The sequence below is a fragment of the Muntiacus reevesi genome, chromosome 1, assembly GCF_963930625.1.
Source record: "Muntiacus reevesi chromosome 1, mMunRee1.1, whole genome shotgun sequence".
In the NCBI taxonomy this organism is placed as follows: domain Eukaryota; kingdom Metazoa; phylum Chordata; class Mammalia; order Artiodactyla; family Cervidae; genus Muntiacus; species Muntiacus reevesi.
Genome location: NC_089249.1, coordinates 204,443,134 through 204,464,898, shown reverse-complemented (window position 1 = coordinate 204,464,898; position 21,765 = coordinate 204,443,134). Strand labels below are relative to the sequence as shown.

Here is a 21,765-nt window from a genome sequence, read left to right as displayed (position 1 = left end):
CTTTTAGTAAATATTTACTTATTATGCTATTGGCTGGTTGTGAAAATGAGCAAGGACCCCAAGGTCCTTGCTTCCTGTGTCCTCCATCTGCCTTTTGTCTGTGGAAAAACTTTAACCAATGAGTAAGTTTAATCAGAGAAGTGAGAAAATGAACAGACAGAGGGAAACAGTTCAGGAGGATTCAATTATAATAGTTTGGTTATTAAGCATAGCCTTCCCAGGTAGCTCAGCTGGTAAAGAATCATCCTACAATGCAGGAGATCTCAGTCCCATTCCTGAGTTGAAAAGTTCCCTGGAAAAGGAATAGGCCACTCACTCCAGTATTTTGGGGCTTCCCTGGTGGCTCAGATGGTAAAGAATATGCCTGCAATGCAGGAAACCTGGGTTCAATCCCTGGATTGGGAAGACCCCCTGGAGGAGGGCATGGCAACTCACTCCAATATTTTTGCCTGGAGAATCTGCATGGACAGAGGAGCCTGGCCAGTGGGTACAGTCCAGAGGGTCACAAAGAGTCGGACATGATTGAGCAACTAAGCATAGCACAGCACAGTCATTAAGCATAGTTAATGATCTTTAGTTCCTTCTCAAGGGCTTCAGATAATATTCTGAGCCATATCCTGTGAGCTGTTTTCTGGATACTAAAACCCCCACCAAGTGGAAGATATTAACTACATGATGACCACACTAGCCATGACATTAGCTGCCACAATTCCAGGAACTGGCCTCAAGGAAATGGGAAAAAACTGACTTTGGAACTAAAGATTAATTGTACTTGAAACAATCAACAAGACAGGAGTCAGACCACTGATGACTAATTTTAAGATGAGTGTCAGGGACTTCCCTGGTGGTCCAGTAGTTAAGACTCCACACTCCTAATGCCTAGCGCATGCGTTTGATCCCTGGTCAGTGAACTAAAATCCAATATGCAGCATGACATGGCCAAAAGAAAAGATGACAATCAAGAGTTGACCATGCTGTTTCTGCATGTAGCCCCCTCCCTCTGTCTATAAAAGCTCTTGCCTGCTGTTTGTCAGTGGTGAGGAGTCAGCCTTCGGACAGGAGTCTGCCCTCCCTGCCAGTTTCTGGATTCCAAAATAAAGAAAACTTTCCTTTCCACCAACCTTGCCTCTTTATTGCCTTTCGAAAAGCAAGCAGCCAGACTCCACTTCTGATTACAGGGGTAGGTGACTGATAATAAGCTCCTGGATCCATCATTAGAGTTTCTATTAAATGTTCTATAGAATTAACTTATTTCATGCCAGTTTGAGTTGACAGTCTGTTGCTTGAAACCAAAACTGCTCCCCCCCAATATAATATGCAGCTAACATTTTTGCAACATCAGAACCATATTTTGAAGTCATGGAATAGACGACTCCCCTCCTCTGACTTCCAATCATGGTTTTAAAATCTTTTTGTGTGTGAAACAGAACAGCCTTATTGCTGATTGTAGAAAGTTTTAGTGCTCTGGATAGAGGATCTGATCAGTCCTAATAACATTCCCTTGAGCCAAAGCCTAATCCAGAGCAATGCCCAGCTACTGCTGCTAAGTCACTTCAGTCGTGTCCGACTCTGTGCGACCCCATAGATGGCAGCCCACTAGGCTCCCCCATCCCTAGGATTCTCCAGGTAAGAATACTGGAGTGGGTTGCCATTTCTTTCTCCAATGCATGAAAGTGAAAAATGAAAGTGAAGTCGCTCAGTCGTGTCCGACTCCATGGACTGCAACCTACCAGGCTCCTCCATCCATGGGATTTTCCAGGCAAGAGTACTGGAGTGGGGTGTCATTGCCTTCTCCGGAGCAATGCCCTAACTCTCTTCCAATCCATAAAGGCTGAAAAAGGTGAGGAAGCTGCTGCAGGAAAAAAGTTTGAAGCTAGCCGACGTTGGTTCATGGGGTTTAAACTTAGAAGCTGTCTCCATAACATCAAAGTGCAAGGTGAAGCAACCAGTGCAGGTGTATTAACAGAAGTTGCAGTACATTAACCAGAAGATCCAGCTAAGATAATGACACTTGGCTACACTACACAACAGATTTTCATTGCAGAAGATGCCAGTTAGGACTCTTTTAGCTAGAGAGGGGACATCAATACCTGACTTCAAAGTTTCAGAGGATAGGCTGACTGCTGCCAGGGGCTAATATGTGACTTAAGTGGAAGCCAGGGCTCATTGACCATCCTGAAAACCCTAGGGCCTCTAAGAATAGGAAAATATTTGTAAAACATAACAGACAAAAAGTTAATTTCTTTAACATAGTTAGTTTTACAAATCACTAATGAAACCAAGCATGATCATATGGGGACTGCCTGGACACAAAAGCCTTTCCTTGTTCCTCTTTTTCTCATTTATAGGAAAAAAAAAGATCTGAACTGACTGTGGCTCAGATCATGAATTCCTTACTGCAAAATTCAGACTTAAAGAAAGTAGAAAAAACCACTAGGCTGTTCAGACATGACCTAAATCAAATCCCTTATGATTATACATTGGAAATTACAAATAGATTCAAGGGATTAGATCTGATAGAGAGATTTGTAACACTGTATAGGAGGTGGTGAGCAAAACCACCCCCAAGAAAAAGAAATGCACAAAGGCAAAATGGTTGTCTGAGGAGGACTTACAAAAGCTGAGGAAAGAAGAGAAGTGAAAGGCAAAGGAGAAAAGGAAAGATATACTCATCTGAAAGCAAAGTTCCAAAGAATAGCAAGGAGAGAATAGAAAGCCTTCCTAAGGGAACAATAAAAAGAAATAGAAAACAATAGAGTGGGAAAGACTAGAGATCTCTTCAAGAAAATTAGAGATACCAAGGGAACATTTACTGCAAAGATGGGCACAATAAAGGACAGAAATGGTATGGACCTAACAGAAGCAGAAGATACTAAGAACAGGTGGCAAGAATACAGAGAAGAACTGTACAAAAAAGATCTTCATGGCCCAGATAATCACCTAGAGCCAGACATCCTGGAATCAGGATGTCAAGTGGGCCTTAGGAAGCATCACTATGAACAAACCTAGTGGAGGTGATGGTATTACAGCTGAGTTACTTCAAATTCTAAGATGATGCTGTGAAAGTGCTACACTCAATATCACAGCAAATTTGGAAAACTCAGCAGTGGGCACAGGACTGGAAAAGTTCAGTTTTCCAGTCCCAAAGAATGCTCAAATTACCACAAAATTGCACTCATTTCACATGCTAGCAAGGTCATACTCAAAATCCTTCAAGCTAGGTTTCAATGGAAGCTTCAGAGGCAGCTGCGCGATACTGGAGTGGCAGCTATGCGGCGCTGGAGCTGCTATGAGGAGATACCCTACATCCAAGGTCAAAGGAGAAGCCCCAGTAAGATGATAGAAGGGGCGAATTCGCGTTTAGAATCACACCCCATTCCCACCAGAGATGCTCAGAGGGCTCAAACAAACCTTGTGCACTCCAGGACCCAGAGACCCCACAGAGACTGAGACAGAATTGCGTATGAGTGTCTCCTGTGGAGGTACAGGTCAGCAATGGACTGCCGCAGGGCCGGAGCTCTGGGTGCCGCAGACTTGAGTATGGCATAAGCCCTTTTTGAGGAGGTCGCCATTAACCCCACCACAGAACTGCCAGAACTTACACAGGACCGGGAAACAGGCTCTTGGAGGGCACAAGCAGAGCCTTGTGTGCACCAGGACCCAGGAGACAGGGGCAGTGACCCCACAAGGGACTGACCCTGGGAGTGTCCAGGCGTCTCTGGTGGAGGCGTGGGGCAGCGGTGGCCCGCAGCAGGGCTGGGGGCACTGAATGTAGCAGTACATGCATGGGACCTTTTGAAGGAGGCAGCCATTATCTTCACTACCTCCACCATAGTTATGACCTTCCCTGGTGGCTCAGACGGTAAAGTGTCTGTCTACCATGCAGGACACCCGGATTTGATCCTGGGGTCGGGAAGATCCCCTGGAGAAGGAAATGGCAGCCCACTCCAGTACTCTTGCCTGGAAAATCCCATGGATGGAGGAGCCTGGTGGGCTACAGTCCATGGGATCGTAAAGAGTCGGACACGACTGAGCGACTCCACCACCACCACCAAATAACAGAGAGGGAACGAAACTTCACCCATCAACAGAACATTGGATTAAAGATTTACTGAGCATGGCCCGGTCCATCAGAACAAGACCCAGTTTCCCCCTCAGTCAGTCTCTCCCATCAGGAAGCTTTCATAAGCCTCATATCCTTCCCCATCAGAGGGCAGACAGACTAAAAATCACAATCACAGAAAACTAACCAATCTGATCCCATGGACCACAGCCTTGTCTAACTCAATGAGACTATGAGCAATGCCATGTAGGGCCAGCCAAGACAGACTGGTCATGGTGGAGAGTTCTGACAAAATGTGGTCCACTGGATAAGGGAATGGCAAACTACTTCAGTATTCTTGTCTTGAGAACCCCATGAGCAGTATGAAAAGGCAAAAAGATATGGCACTGAAAGATGAACACCCCAGGTTGGTAGGTGCCCAATATGCTACTGGAGATCAGTGGAGAAATAACTCCAGAAAGAATGAAGAGGCGGAGCCAAAGCAAAAACAACACCCAGTTGTGGATGTGACTGGTAATAGAAGCAAAGTTGGATGCTGTAAAGAGCAATATTGCATAGGAACCTGGAATATTAGGTCCATGAATCAAGGCAAATTGGAAGTGGTCAAACAGGAGGTGGCAAGAGTGAACATTGACATTTTAGGAATCAGTGAACTAAAATGGGCTGGAATGGATGAATTTACCTCAGATGACCATTATATCTACTACTGTCGGCAAGAATCCTTTAGAAGAAATTGAGTAACCATCATAGTCAGCGAAAGAGTCTGAAATGCAGTACTTGGATGCAATCTCAAAAACAACAGAATGATCTCTGTTCATTTCCAAGGCAAACCATTCAATATCACAGTAATCCAAGTCTATGCCCCAACCAGTAACACTGAAGAAGCTAAAGTTGAACTGTTCTATGAAAACTTACAAGACGATCTAGAACTAACACCCCAAAAAGATGTCTTTTCCATTATAGGGGACTGGAATGCAAAAGTAGGAGGTCAAGAAACACCTGGAATAACAGGCAAATTTGGCCTTGGAGTACAGAATGAAGCAGGGAAAAGGCTAATCAAGTTTTGCCAAGAGAATGCACTGGTCATAGCTCATCTCATGGACTGCAGCACACCGGGCTTCCCTGTCCATCACCAGTTCCCAGAGTTTACTCAAACTCACATTCATTGAGACGGTGATGCCATCCAACCATCTCATCCTCTGTCATCCCCTTCTACTCCCACCTACAGTCTTCTCCAGCATCAGGGTCTTTTCTAATGAGTCAGTTTTACTCATCAGGTGGCAAAAGTATTGGAGTTTCAGCTTCACATCAGTCCTTCCAATGACTATTCAGGACTGATTTCCTTAAGGATGGACTGCTTGGATCTCCTTGCAGTCCAAGGGACTCTCAAGAGTCTTCTCCAACACCACAGTTCAAAAGCATCAATTCTTTGGTGCTCAGCTTTCTTCCAACTCTCACATCCATACATGACTACTAGAAAAGCCATAGGTTTAACTAGACGGATTTTGTTGGTAAAGTAATGTCTCTGCTTTTTAACATGCTATCTCAGTTGGTCATAGCTTTTCTTCCAAGGGGCAAGCATCTTTTAATTTCATGGTTGTAGTCACCATCTGTCTGTAGTCACAGATGTAGTCACATCTGTAGTCACAATCAGTCACAGTGATTTTGGAGCCCCCCAAAACAAAGTCTCTCACTGTTTCCATTGTTCCCCCATCTATTTGCCATGAAGTGATGGGACCTGATGCCATGATCTTAGTTTTCTGAATGTTGAGTTTTGAGCCAACTTTTTCACTCTCCTCTTTCACTTTCATTAAGAGACTCTTCTTTGAAGTTCTTCGCTTTCTGCCGTAAGTGTGGTTATCATCTGCATATCTGAGGTTATTGATATTTCTCCCAGCAATCTTGATTCCAGCTTGTGCTTCATCCAGTCCAGCATTTCTCATGATGTACCCTGCATATACAAACAAAGCTAGTGGAGGTGATGGAATTCCAGTTGAGCTCTTTCAAATCCTAAAAGATGATGCTGTGAAACTGTTGCACTCGATATGCCAGCAAATTTGAAAAACTCAGCACTGGCCACGGGATTAGAAAAGGTCAGTTTTCATTCCAATCCCAAAGAAAGGCAATGCCAAAGAATGCTCAAACTATGACACAATTGCACTTATCTCACACACTAGGAAAGTAATGTTCAAAATTCTCCAAGCCAGGCTTCAATAGTACATGAACCGTGAACTTCCAGATGCTCAAGCTGGATTTAGAAAAGGTAGAGGAACCAGAGATCAATTGCCAACATCCGCTGGATCACTGAAAAAGTGAGACAGTTCCAGAAAAACATCTACTTCTGCTTTATTGACTATGCTAAAGCCTTTGACTGTGTGGATCATAACAAACTATGGAAAATTCTTAAAGAGATGAGAATACCAAACCACCTGACCCACCTCCTGAGAAATCTGTATGCAGGTCAAGAAGCAACAGTTAGAACTCTGCACGGAAAAACAGATTGGTTTCAAATCGGGAAAGGAGTACTTAATAAACCTTTCTCTGCTCCCAATGAAAACGTTCCCATTTCTTGGCCTCACAGTGCATTGGGCACAGGAACTTGTGCTCAGCAATACTAAGAGAGAAAAAAAAAAAAAATGCAGCTATCTAATACAAAAACAGGCAAAGGATATTAACAGGCAGTTGAAAGAAAAATAAACAGGATCATATGCTTAACTTCACTCATAATTAAGTAAATGCACACCAAAACAAATTATGCTTTTCAATGACCAGAAAAGCAAGCATAAATTATTCTGCTAATGCACAAGGCTGGCAAATAACAGGTGATGGAAATGTAAATTGATACAACATTTGGAGGGCAATTTTGTAACATCTATCAGAATTTAAAATGCTTGTACACTGTGAAGTGTAAGTCTACAGCTAAGATTTCATCCAGTGAGCAAATTCTCAAAAATTACAAAGCATATGTTTCCATATGTTTACTGATCCATCACTGGTAATAATAAAAACCTGGGGACTTCCCTGGTGGTCCAGAGGTTAACACTCTGTGCTTTCAACTCAGGGGGCTCCAGTTCAATCACTGGTCAGGGAACTAAGATTCCTCATGCCACACAGCATGGCCAAAAGAAAAAAAAAAACCCTGCACATGACCTAAATACCCATTCATTAGTCTGCCTGGTTAAATACATTATTATATACCCAATCAGTTCAACATTATTTAGTACTGCAAATTAAGAATTACATAATACGTGCTGTTAAAAGAATGGAATCATGCATGCTGTTAAATAAAGTGAACAAAAACAAAGAACACCATATGCATTATCATCCATATATATAAGGAGAAATATATTCAAACACTTTCCCAGGAAGCATACAAAAGAAACTGTTAATTAGGCAGTCAGTTAAGGCAGAACTTTAGGGAGAGAAATTGGTAGAGACTTCTTCATTTTATGACTTTTGCTTAATTTAAACTTTTATTTTACCATATATATTGACTTATATTATATATTTATGCTATATTATATAGTGTATTTGATATTTATTTATACATTATATTATACATTACATGAATTTATCATTGATAAATTATATATTTTGCATATTAATACTAGATAATTTATAATACAATAAATATTTTATATAACATATTATCCATATTGAGATACCTTTCAAAATCATGACTGAGAAAGGATGGGTTTGGTTTCCATCCTTTCTAGATGGTATTTTAAAATTTATTTTATAGTAAAATACAATCCCATAATCAGCTTGTTTTCATCTCTCAAGAAACTGTTAGCAAACATATGAAGATATGATAAAGAATCTCAAAAATAATACCATTCTTTGTACAAGCACTTGGAAAACAGTCTGCCATTTATGGTTTGTCACCATCTACTGAAGATGAAGGACACACCCTTTGAATGAGCAATAGTCTCCTAAATACGAACTCTACAGAAATATATACACATATTCACCAGAACACATGTACTAAGATGTTCACAAGAAAAATGTTCCCAATAGCAAAAACAGAAACTGACTTAGAAACCACCAAAATATTCATTAACAGTGGAATGGCTACATCAGTTGTGATAAAGCCATTTAAGGCAAAGCTGTAATGTTGTGAAAATAAATGCACCACAACCAATCAGCAAGGATCAACTGTACAAACAAAGGATGAAAAAGGCTGAGATACAAAAGCAACATGCAGTGTGACTCCATTTATACTCTGCTTAGGGTGTGTACACAGACAGGAAAACCAAGGAAGCCGTCTGGGAGCGGGACAGAAGGCTTGTAAGCTGGAAGGGCACACTTGGGGGCTTCTGGAGACCTGACAGTGTTGTGTGACCTAGACTGTGATTTATACAGGTATTTGCTTTGTCATCTTTATCAAAACTTACACATGTGCTTAAATGCTTTCCTGTATCTATGTTATATATCATAACACAAACTACAAAAATTAAACAAAGCACCCGATACCATTCTGCATCAAAACCACAGTTTACACAAACCAATATTCTATTTATGATACCAAAGGGTATATTATGCTAGTTTCCAAGGAGTCATCTTTTGGGCTTGCAGGATGAATTCTAAGATTTGGGCATTTGTAACCCCAAAATAAAGTACAGAGAAACAGGATATCAAACTGTGTCCAAACCATATAGTAAAAATCAGCCCCAGTACTGAGTATATTTAGAATAAATGAGAAGATGGAACTTCAGAACATTTTTCATTGTTAGATCTTTAATAGTTATACCTATCTATACAGATCATTACTTTTCAAGAATATAGTATTTCTTGAAGAATTTACTACATAAATTTCAAGTCCTCTTAAATAATACTATTAATATGTTCTTCCTATCATCATTGCTCATATCTACCTACCCTGCAAAAAAGGAATCTGACAGCTGAACAAAAGAAGTATATGAGGCATGTCAAGAGGCTTAAAGTCATCTAACTGAAAGAAAATCTCTTTTCTACTTAAGCTCCACATTCAAACACCTGTTGGTGGTGATGGTGAAGGAAGAGGAAGATAAGCTTTGAATTGCTATGGTACACACAGACGCACACACACACAATCTCACATATACCACCATTTTCTATGGGGAACCCCTGCACAAAATGTTAGCAGTATATTTCATTTTCACTTAATATTTGTTGGTACATTTTCAGTTCCATGTTCAACATAATTACTATTCTAATAGGATGTTTTACAAGCCTGCAAAATGCAGATTTCTACCCACTGGCAGGACTCGTCATCACAAGGAATTCCAGCTCCAGGGTTTTTAGCTGACCACATCGATTGCCCAGTAAATGGTGACATTTTCTAACCTACTATGCAGAGCCAAGTGTCTAAATTTTGGCCAATAAGATGCAAGCATGTGAATATGTGTGTGTTAGAGTGTGTGTGTGTGTGTTTAAGGAAGCTGCTTGTTTTCCACTCTCTTATTCTCTCTTCACACTAAATAGAAAAAAGCAAGAGAAGAAGTAACTGCCTCTGACCCAGAGATGACAGTTCCTGATGAGAATGGCAGAGCTACCTGATCATCTTGAGACACATTTCTGGAGTGTTGTCTGAGTAAAAGCTAAATGTTTATCTTATTTCTGCACTGTAATTTGAGGATAATGTTAAAGTAGATTTTAATATAAAAGCCAAAATAAATCATTTGTAGTGGTGCAGGGTAAAGCATCTGCCTACAGTGTAGAAGACAAAGGTTCAATCCCTGGGTTGTGAAGATCCCCTGGAAAAGGGCATGGCATCCCACTCCCATATTCTTGCCAGGAGAATTCCATGGACAGAGGAGCCTGGTGGGCTACAGTCCATGGCGTTGCAAGAGTTGGACACACCTGAGCCTGCACAGGCTAAATGAATATGTGTTTCACTTTAGACACACCTGGCAACATGCTAACTGGTAAGAATAACAAAAAAGAGGCAGTATAAATTAAATCACTGCCTTATATCAAACAAAAATAAATGTGATAAGAAGAGCAAACATAAAACTTTAACCTGAAACATATTTACATATTAATTTTATGTACATGGTCTGGTAATGGCAAGTTTCTAAGTGTTATAAAAAAAGTAAAAATCACAGAGGAAAAAATTGAGATACTTAATTCCAGCCAATTTTAAAAAATAATTGCATGTCAACACTAGGTTGAACAAAACTACAATGCAACTGATAAACTGAAGAATACCAAGTTAGTTTAAGGTATGTGTCTGTGACATCTAAAAACTCCTAAAATCGGTAAGTAAAAGACATTGGGAAAATGGCAAGGAACATTGTATTAATACTGATTCTTGTTTGCAAGCCATGGGAACTAACACTGGTTAACTTAAAAGAGTTAATTACTGGGAGGACATAGGAAAGCTAAAAGGAAAGAGAATCGGATGCAGAAAGGACAAGAGAAGCAGTTCCAGAGGACCTACAATACAGTCTTCTCTGAGTGCTATCGCTGGAATAAAAGGACAGCTCCCTGGAGACATTTTGAGATGGAAGATGATGGTCTCCTGGTGACTGCTTTCAGGAGATAATGCCTGAAAGGAAATGAGGTGAGATTGGGCAGAGGGAGAAGCCAACGCAAGCTGCGGATGCAGCTGAAGCCTCAGCCAACTCCACGGGGTGCCCCTGAGAGGAGCCCCAAGGAGAGGCAAGGGCCTTTGGCTCTTTCCTCCAGTCCAGGCTTGGGCTGTCCACAGGTAAGGCAGTTGTGTACAGTTAAGGAGGCAGTGACGTATGAGCAGCTACTAGACACAGCAGCGGACTTCTTTTCTGACTTTGCACTACACCACACAACATTCAAAACTCTTAGAAGAAACAGCCTGGCACACTTGGTCATGTGCTCACAGTTTGATTGGAGCAGTCAAGGTCCTCTAATATTCTGTCCTTAAAACTGCAGAAAGAGGCCATACACCACCACCCCACCAAAAAAACCATTTGTATGCTCTTACCAAAACAAGGCAGAGTGGAAGAAAGACTCCCAGGATACAGCCACTGTCTGTTATACATATCAATGGGCAATTCAGGAATAATGATATATAAATGACTGGTAGGTTTTAAAAAGTTCACCCTCACTAGCAACTGATGATCTGAAAATTAAGCCTTGCAAATGACAGTGACAGGGCTTCCCAGGTGGCTTTGTTTGTAAAGAACCTGCAGGCCAATGCAGAAGATATGAGAGATGCAGGTTCGATTCCTGGGTTGGGAAGATCCACTGGAAGAGGGCATGGCAACCTACTCCAGTATTCTTGCCTGGAGAATTTCACGGAGAGAGGAGCCTGGCAGACTACAGTCCATGGGGTCACAGAGTTGGACATCACTGAAGCAACTTAGCACAATGAGAATGATAAAGATTAAGAAGGATCTTTCTCAGAATTTCTAAGGGTGGTGGGAGACAGGCACTCAAATACAATGCTAACAGAAGAATAAAACTGTATAACCTTCCTCAAAATCAATTTTGCAATGTATGCCAAAAGTTTAAAAAAAAATGCATCTATTCTGCAATTGCACTTCTAGGAATTTAGCCTAAGGAAATAACCAGTTATAAAAAAAGTTAAATGCACAAAAAGATATTTAATGCAGCACTGCTTGCTATATTTATGAAGGAAGTAAACTAAACATTTAGAATAGGTTGTAGAGTCAGTAAATTATGGAAAATCCAAATGATGCAATATGATGAAGCCATTAGGAATCAATTGGTTGTGAGATAATTATACATACAGAGAGACGGTCATGTTACGGTAAGTTTTAAAAATTACAAAACAGAATACATAATAAATCTTCTTGTAATATCAAAAACCAAAAGGTAAATGCTATTTTAGTGTGATGGCATTACAGGTACTATTTCCCAAATCTGTAACAGAAAAAGACAGCTTACATGCCACTCAAAAATTATTTAAAAGCCTCTCAAAATCAAAACAAAAAGCAAAATTTAAAAACCGAAGTAGGACACACCCTCCAAAAAAGATACAATTGAAAAGTTTAGCCTTGGAACCATTTTTTAAATTTCAATAAAACATTAAATGTTTCAAGTATTTAATGTTTATATATATTAGGACTTACCATGTATCAGGCACTGTCCTATAAACCTTCTAGATAGTCATTCACATAATCCTCATAACTCTATGAGTTAGGTACCATTATTATCCATATTTTACAGATGAAGAAACTGAGGCACAGACATCCCACTAGCTACAGGACTAGTAACTAGTGAAGATGAGACTCAAATCCAGGTAGTCTGACTATGGAGACCATTATTGTAATCACTTGGCTATTTTGTAAAAGTATTTACTTGAGAAATATTAATATTTGATAAAAATCTTGTACTCTTTTGCAAATGTTCACTGCCTGCAGCATTCGAGGTAAATCACTGCAGACACACAGCTTTTCAACAGAAAATCTGAATGAAGGTGATGTCCTTGATTAGTTTTATGACAAACACATGTGTAGGTGGACATAAGGAAGGAGAAAAGACAGATTACATTTATTTTAAATGAACTTATCAGGAATTTACTGTTTGGATAAGAAAAACATAAAAGATTTCAATTCAATAAAATCTTGGGCTACCTTTTTTGAAAGATATAATTTACAAATACTAATTTAAATGTTATTGAGATAAAAAGCACAGTCAGATTTTGATTGATGTTTAATTCTATCACTGCCTTTAAGATCTTAATATATATTTGGACTTCCCTGGTGGTCCAGTGGATCAGGGATCTGCATGGCAATGCAGGGGAAACAGGTTAGATCCCTGCTTTGAGAAGGTATCACATGCCTTGAGGCAACTAAGCTCGTGTGTCGTAAGTACTGAATGCACGTCCTGCAACTACTGAAGCCCACGTGTCCAAAGCCAATGCTCCGCAGCAAGACAAGCCACTGAAACCAGAGGCCAGTCACCACAACGAAGACAAGCCGCCTCTCGCTGCAGATAGAGAAAGCCCGCGCGCAGCAATGAAAGCACAGCACAGCCAAAAATAAATAAATACAATTTTTAAAAAAATTCTATATTTTTAAAAAAGAATATCATTGGACTTACATAAGAAAATTGTAACACAGCATACACAAGCTTCTCTAGGAAGCCTTTTTCCATAATAATCACTTTATTTCTCAAGAAAAATACTATTGACCTAATAAATAAACAGTGACTTTAAAGGCTCTACATGGGGAGGGGGGATTGGGATGGGGAATACGTGTAACTCTATGGCTGATTCATATCAATGTATGACAAAACCCACTGAAAAATAAAATAGATAAATAAATAAATAAATAAAAAATAAAGGCTCTACATGGTTTTATACCTTACATCTTCTGTTGCTGTAAGATATGAAGAGGTGTAGGTCTAACATAATTTTTATTTCCTTCCAGGACATTTTAGCAGCTGTGAAACGAGAGGCTTGGAACAACATCCTAAGTCCCTTCTAGTCCTAAAATTCGAAGTACATTCAGTATATAGTTCTAAAGACATTTATACATACCTTGGCCAGACTGACTTCCTGGTGAAAGGGGAAGATGAGCAAAATGCCTCAGTTATTCCTCCATCGTGGCCCTTACAACGAGTTTGTTCTCAAAGTTAGTCTCTAAATTGACAACCAGTATATCTCATAAACGTTTGCGAACAGCAAACTACAGAAGACCTCTCCTGACAGCCTCTACATGTTTCACATGCGTACTTTGATTCTATCTCCTGGAGGCCTTGTTCCCTCTCTCATCACCCCCTCATCATGTTGGCCAACACGTCACTAAATTCAATGTATAATTCAGCTTTAACCTTTCTCCACCTCATGGCCCATTTAACACAGCTGATCCTACTTTGAAAATCCGGTTTTCTTTTCATGTCTTAGGTCACTTCTCCTTTAAGTTAGTCATCAAATGTTGGAATCACACAAGTCTGGGCCTTGGGCCTTCTTTTAAACTTTATATCTATGCTGTTTTATATGGAAGGCACTAGGCCATGCGACTATTTAATAAACTAAAGTTAATAAAACAAAAAATTCAATTCTTTAGTTGCCCGAGGCATTTCAAGGGTTCAAAAACCACAAGTGGCTCATTGTATTGGGAGACACTGAAATAGAATATTTCTGATATTCTATCACACAGTGTTGCTCTATACCATCTCCCTGAGTGACTGTATTTATGCCCATGTTGTCAGTTATTATCATCTATTTGCAGAAAAATTTTCACATTTATACTCTTGTACAAACTTCTTTTTTGAGCAAAAGACCAACGTGGCCAAACACTTCCTTAATTTTCCACTTGGATATCTCAAAGCCCAAAATGCCCCAGACCAGATTTCTCAAGTTCATCTTTAAACCTAGCTTTAAAATGTTCTTCCTAATGTCACTGCCATCTAATTCCAGGTGAACTAGTTTGAAAACTCAAGCTATCCTCTATTTTTCCTCATTCCTTCAATCCATTTCCAAGTCCTCTGCATTATCTCTTAAGTACCATATCTCTCAAAATTTCCTCCTTCCTCGTTTTTCTGCACCCCTCCACAGTCCTTACTCCTATAGCTTGACTAGGAGACATTTCCCTGAATTTAAATCTTGACTGAGTGACCTCAGGCAAATTGCTTAAACTCCTCCTTAACCAAGTTCTTCATCTGTAAAAATACAGATAATACTATGATATTCTTCATAGTGTTGTTGGAAGGATTGAATAAGATTATGAATGTAGAGCTTAGTATAGTGTACAGGACATAAATTGTATCCTGTCTTTCCATACTTTTGCTCCTCTCCAATCTTCTGCCCACAGTATAACTAGAGAGACTTCTGGTAAATGTAAACCTGATCATTTGCCCCCTCAATCTCCCTGAAAACCCAGTTGATAGGTTTTATAGGTCTTTTGGAATAGACCTCTTTTATCACACTTGTCCCTTAATCCTTGTGCTTTGACCAAAGTGGTCATATTCATTCCAAGAAGGCTTTTGCTCATGATATTTCCCTTTTCTTAAACCCCCATGAAAGTTAAAATTTTATTCTAATCATTCTTCAGACCTCACTGAACAGTCACTCCTACCTAAGTTTGATCCCTCGCTTTTGCATTCTCATTATACCATATTTCTCTCTGTACCAAAACGTCTCGGTTTGCAATCACACATTTATATGAGTGGCTACTATTTATTATTACTATACATTTCTTTGTTTCCTTCATCAGACATGTTATATTGAACTTCTGATATTCCTCCAACTCAAGTCTGCTACATTCACCATCTTCTTCATCTCAGAAAATCGCAATACCATTTTTCTAGTTGCTCAGGCCAAAAGTCTTGAACTCTCTTCAGTACTTCATATCCATCAGTATATTCTATTGCCTCCACACAGTCTGACCACTTTCCTCCCATTCCCACTGCTCCACACAGTGGCCAAAACCACAATATAACTTCCTGGATTGTAGCAATATCTCTTAACATTCGCCTACTGCTCAGTCACTCAGTCCTGTCCAGCTCTTTGCGACCCCTATGGACTGTATAACCCGCCAGGCTCCTCTGCCCATGGGATTCTCCAAGCAAGAATACTGGAGTGGGTTGCCATTTCCTCCTCCAGGGGATCTTCCTGACCCAGGGATCAAGCTCAACCCTCTCACATCTCCTGCATAGGCAGGTGGGTTTTTTACGACTAGCGCCACCCACACGTGACCATATTGAAGATACTGCGTTAATGAGGTGATTAATGTTAAAATGAGTCATAAGGGTGGCGCTCTGCTCAGTGCCCGATAGAAGAAGCAACACCAGAGTTCTCTTCCTCTTCCTTTGTCTTCACTGAGGTCACAGTGAAAAGGTAGCCCAAACTAACATACCATTCCACTCAAAGTCAAAGAGGTGCTATACAATCTGGTCTTCATGTCCCCAATCCCTAAATTCTGATTTAAATCTCCTTTGATTCTCCTTAACCCTTAAACAGCTTCAGCCACATCCACCTACATGCAATTCCATCAACATTTTGGGCATGCTCTCACCTTCCGACCTTTGCTTCTCCTCTGCCTGGAACACTCTTTTCTCAAATGTTTGCATCGTTTATCTCCACAGGCAAATGTCACCTTCTCACTGGTGCCATCCTATGAAAAATTTGGTACCTCCATCTTACACACATATCCTACCCCCTATTTCAGTTCAGTTCACTTGCTCAGTCGTGTCTGACTCTTTGCAACCCCATGGACTGCAGCATACCAGGCTTCCCTGTCCATCACCAACTCCCGGAGCTTGCTCAAACTCATGTCTGTTGAGTTAATGATGCCATCCAACCATTTCATCCTCTGTCAGTGGTCCCCTTCTCCTCCTGCCCTCAATCTTTCCCAGCATCAGGGTCTTTTCCAGTGAGTCAGTTCTTCACATCAGGAGGCCAAAGTATTGGAGTTTCTGCTTCAGCATCATAGTAGTATCATAGTAAGCACATAGTAGGTGCTTACTATTTGCTTAAATCAATGAATGCTGAATTCCCATAGCCACCAAATTAGCTCTTTAGCTAAAAGATACCACAAACACCAGCTACTAAGGCAGCAATCCTGTTGTAGAAACTGTACTGGCACTTGACTGCTCTGGCCTCTGCTAATTTTCTAGTCTTCCCTTGTGGTTCAACTGGTAAAGAATCTGCCTGCAATGTGGGAGACCTGGGTTTGATTCCTGGGTTGTGAAGATCCTCTGGAGAATGGAAAGGCTACTCACTCCAGTATTCTGGCCTGGAGAATTCCATGGACTGTACAGTCCATGGAGTCGCAAAGAGTTGGACACGACTGAGGGATTTTCATCTTCACTTTCACCTAGGTGGCACTAGTGGTAAAGAACCTGCCTGCCAATCCGAGACATAAGAGGCACAGGTTCGAGCCCTGGGTCAGGAAGATCCCCTGGAGAAGACATGGCAATCCACTCCAGTATTCTTGCCTGGAGAACCCCATGGACAGAAGAGCCTGATGTGTAACAGTCCATAGAGTTACAAAGAGTTGGACCTGAAGTTTTCTGCCAACGTAACTAAAGCTCATGAGGGACTTAAACTGTGGCTACATGATCCAAGAGTGCTTCCTTCCTCTCTTCCATCTTTACGATAAAGATAATAAACTAAGGTGAAAAGTAAATGTCAAATAAAATCATGGATACGACAATTTTTTGAAAATTGCCTGGTTGCAGCCTTCTTCACAGTATTTCCAAATAGTTCCACAAACTCTGTCTCTCTGATCATGCTTCCAGGATTCAGCAAAGAATGCTTTTTATCTCCATAAATAAAATTTTAAATGACATAAACAATAGAAAAAGACACATGAGGAAGAAGTCATTCATGGTTATCTGTAGGGCTGTGGGTAGAATTCATGTTAAAAATGGATTCTCTCTACTGCTAAGAAAGTTACAAAGTTCCCCTATTTTTGACAGAAGAAAAAAATCGGCCTGGACAGCAGAGAGGTACCTTTCTATTTTACTTGAAATAGAATTCTTCATAACCCAAAGCACGTCGAAACTTCCAGGCGAGTGCTCCCCTGTTAGTTTTTGCTCTCAGTATGTTCATTAAAAAAAAAAAAAAAAAACTTCAAGTTAAAAATCGTCTTGAAACAATCAGTTATCACAACTAGGCTATCAACTATCAACTATCACAACAATAAGTTATCACGACGGAGACGAGGCTCCGTTCCCGTCTTGAAACATCACAGCTTTTAAAATGAAGGTGTCATCGTACGAGTGAACACACACACTGCATCACCACAGGAATTAGTAACCGATTATGCAAATTAACGCTGCCTGGGGGTAAACGCCTCAAAGACCGTACGGAGGAAATCCTTCCTCCCCCTAGGCTCAGGCCTGGAGTGAGTGAGGGGAGTAGCGGCGGGCCAGATCTCCACGCAGGCCTCGGCCCCGGCACATTTTGCCTAAAACTCCGGAAGCACCTGCGGGATGGACGAGAAAACCGGCCGCATCACCCGCAGGCGCGCTGGGCGGTCAGCGGCCCCAGCATCGCTCCGGGTACCAAGCGCCGCAGGGTAATCAGCCCAGTAGCCCTGCAGCATCTCGCGAGATCTCGCCTTCTGAGCCCCGTACTGCGAGCTCAGAACTTAAAAAAAAAGAAAAAAGGCGAGCGGGCGACAGGCCCCGGAGCCGCCTCCGTGGTGGCAGCTGGCGCCTGAGCATCAGCGATCGGCGAGCGCCGAGGCAGGGCCCGCGCGCCCCTTCTCCAGCGGGCTCGGGCTGGGCGCCGTCCGCAGCTGGTCCGCCGTGGCCTGGGTGCCGGCCCACTGACGCGCGGCCCCAGGGGCGGGGAGAAAGGGAGGAGGCCGGGGGCCAGCTCCTCTCCGCCGCAGAGTGGGGCGGGGGAAGGAGGAGGAGGGCGACGGAAGAGGAGGTAGCCGCGCAGAGATCTTCCCGGCGACGGCGGCGGGCGGTCGCTCCCCGATCGTGCTGCTCGTGCTGCCGGAGGCCCGCCTCGGACTGGCCGGACGCGATTCCTGCGTGGAGCCGCGCAGAAGCCGGGACCGGCCGGGAACCGAGGGAGCCTCTGCCGCGCGCCTCTGCCGGTCCGCGGGTGGGCGGGCTGAGGGGCGGAGGAGCCGGGGGCCCCGCCTCCCGCGTGCTGCAGCCGGAGCCGCCACCGCCGCGGCCCCGCCGAGGCTTTAAACAGCGGGGCCCGCCCCGCGCCTGCCACACTCGCGCGCAGACTCGGCCGCCGGAGGCGTTCGTGCCGGCTCGGGTTAGAAGCGGCGAGCGCGCGGCTGGGAGAGCGACTCCCCCACCTGGCGTTGCGGCCGCTACCACCGCCGGCCGCGGGCGCGGAGGGCGTGCAGCCCGCGAGGTCCGCCAGGCTCTCCGGGTCCGCCGGGGGTCGGGCGGCGATGGAACCGGGGCCCACGGCGCCCTCCTCCGGCGCCCCGAGGCTGTCCGGGGTTGGGGAGACGCCTCCAGCCGCTCCGCTGGCCGCCGCCGGGATGGACCTGCCCGGCACAGCCGTGCCCTCAGTGCCGGAGGATGCTGCGGCTGTGAGCCGTGGCGGCAGTGGGGTCCGCGGGGAGGGCGGCGCGGCGGCCGGCGACGGGCTGGGCAGACCCCTGGGGCCCACCCCGAGCCAGAGCCGCTTCCAGGTGGATCTGGTTTCCGAGAATGCCGGGCGGGCGGCGGCGGCGGCGGCTAGCGCTGGAGCGGGAGGCAAGGAGACCCCCGCGGACGGGAAAGCCAGCGTCGAAAGCGGGCAGGCTAAGGCCAGCGAGGAAGCCAAGGGCCGCTTCCGCGTGAACTTCGTGGACCCGGCTGCCTCTTCGTCGGCGGACGAGAGCGTGTCGGATGCGGCAGGGATCGGAGGCGACGGGCCCAACGTGAGCTTCCAGAACGGCGGGGACACGGTGCTGAGCGAGGGGAGCAGCCTGCACTCGGGCGGCGGCGGCGGCGGCAGTGGGCACCACCAGCATTACTACTATGACACCCACACCAACACCTACTACCTGCGCACCTTCGGCCACAACACTATGGACGCCGTGCCCAGGATCGACCACTATCGGCACACGGCAGCGCAGCTGGGCGAGAAGCTGCTCCGGCCCAGCCTGGCGGAGCTCCACGATGAGTTGGAGAAGGTGAGCTCTCCCGGCCCTCTCTCTGCAGCCCTCCCCTCCTCCCCAGCCGCTGGTTCGCGCTGACCGCGGGACGCAGCCGCCGGCTCTCCACGCGTAAGGCGGCGGGAATGGACGTGCACGACTCGCTGGCATCTCTGGATTCAGCTGTCAAGGGAGAAATTGCAGAGGAATGTAACTTAATCTCTTGAAAGTTTGCAGCGGGTTAGGCTAGTTACATGATACAGGAGAGGCTGCTCTTAACAACCTTCCCTATCCAGTTTTATATCTAGTTATGCTTTTTTTTTTTTTCTTACCCATACCCACGCTTTAACAATTACCATCCCTCTGAATGACAGTTGTGCTTTTAGGTCCGGAGAAGGGAATGTGCGGGAGGTTTAGTTGAGGACATCTCTCAGCAGAGAATGGAGAGAACCTGCCATCCGTGTCGTTTTTTAAAGGTTGTATTGTATGGCTTCTGTACACCCATTAGGGCTCCCAAGAGTAGAAGGGAAAGCCTTAGCAGCGTGTGTTTGTGGCCTATGAATTATTAAAGCTCAGTCCCTGCAGTCTTGAATATGCAAAGATCATAGAAATCTTAAATCTTGGTACTAGCTGTTCCTGATAATGGCATAAATCCACCTTTTATAATGTAAACCTTTTGGAAGAGGGTCACATCAGAAGGGGGGTGGAGTGGGCAGAGTCTAAAAGAGGGAGAGGGAGAGAGAAACAGGAGAATTGTTTTTTCTGTGGAGGATGTCTATCTAAAAAAGACCTTCTGGGGTCTTGCGTAAGTAGTTACATTCTGTGAACAGAAAGCCATTCCTATAAACTATTGATTTTTGTAATTCTATTTTTTATGACCCCATAAGACTTTTTATTTCTTCAGGGTACAAAATCGTTCTTTTGAGATAACATTAATGCTTTTGAGATTTGATTCATAATTAACTTTTTTTATAACTTGGATTACTTGAAGTCTGCCTTCACAAGTGTATAATGACTGCATTGATGGAATTTGTGAATGCTAAGAGTTAGTAGTACCGTGTAGATTGATGTGATCATAGTGTCGAAAAGTTGAAATGGAAATACAGAAAGTATGTAATTTCTTTTGGATATGATTATTTGATCTCATACAGTCATTTTATATAAGATTGCACCTGTCCCAGTGTTTGAAAATGTGGCCTAACATTCATTGAAATAATTGCTGAGGTCCCAACCCTTACAGTGTATCGATTGTTTAAAAGCCTGGCATCATTTAACTTTGGGCGATACTACTCCTTTCATTCCGTTACGGTATTTTGTCATTTCAGAAAAAAACATTTTTTCAAAAACACTTATTTTATTCATATTTCTGTTGTTTCTCTCAAATCTATTCTTTTTTTCAAAATTCCTTATGTAGTCCTTATAAAGTAGATTATGTAGCTGGTTTATGGAGCTGGTAATTTACCTTTTCTTAGAGCATTTTTATTATTGAAAATACTATATAGATATTTTCAGGTTTATTTCACCAAAGTCCTTAGTTGAGTAGTAAAACAGTCTATATTTATGCATAAGTCTTAAAGGCTTTTTTTTAATTGAAGGATATTATTAATATACCTTGATATTGTATGCTTCCTGGGAAAGTTTTTGTTGTTTTAAATTAAATTCTCTAAATAGCAAAGCACTTGTAGTTTTCCCAAAGTTTCAGGGTTTTGTTTAGTGTTTTTAGTCAGCTCACAATGTATGAGAAAGAACACCTGCGTTGTTTAGATGTATAGTAGTTGAAGAAGTCACCTAGCCTGTCAACCTCAGCTTCCTCATCTTTCAGAGTTATTTTGAAGATTAGAGAAAAAAATGTACACAAAGGTCCTTGCTCGGTACCAGCAAAATAATGACTAGTGCAGTTACTATTTCAGTCTTATATTGGCCCTTCGTAAAGTAAATAGTTAGGAACTTCCCTGGTGGTCCAGTGGTTAGGACTTTGGACTTCCAGTGCAGGGGGCAGGACTTCAATCCCTGGTCAGGGACCTAAGATCCCAAATGCTGTGTACTGCAGCCAAAAAATAATAATAAACAAAAAATTTTAAAGTACATAGTTAAACTTTAGGATTTCACTTTTAAGATTCTCTTAATCTCTACAATTTTCGATGAATGTAGTAACTAAAATGTTACATTCAGAGTTTCATTTGTGCAGCATGTGGTGTAATAAGTTCTTTG

At 42.8% G+C, this 21,765-nt stretch overlaps 1 protein-coding gene across 1 annotated transcript in view; it reads left to right on the top strand.

Annotated features, from left to right (window-relative positions):
• The first annotated feature begins 18,723 nt into the window (after positions 1-18,723).
• SLC12A2 (solute carrier family 12 member 2) overlaps positions 18,724-21,765 on the top strand; it is a 92,883-nt gene continuing 89,841 nt past the window's right edge. Inside the window, exon 1 of the mRNA XM_065918177.1 lies at positions 18,724-19,593. Coding sequence (XP_065774249.1) covers positions 18,862-19,593 — 732 coding nt within the window. The 5' untranslated portion in view covers positions 18,724-18,861. The remainder of the gene's footprint in view (positions 19,594-21,765) is intronic.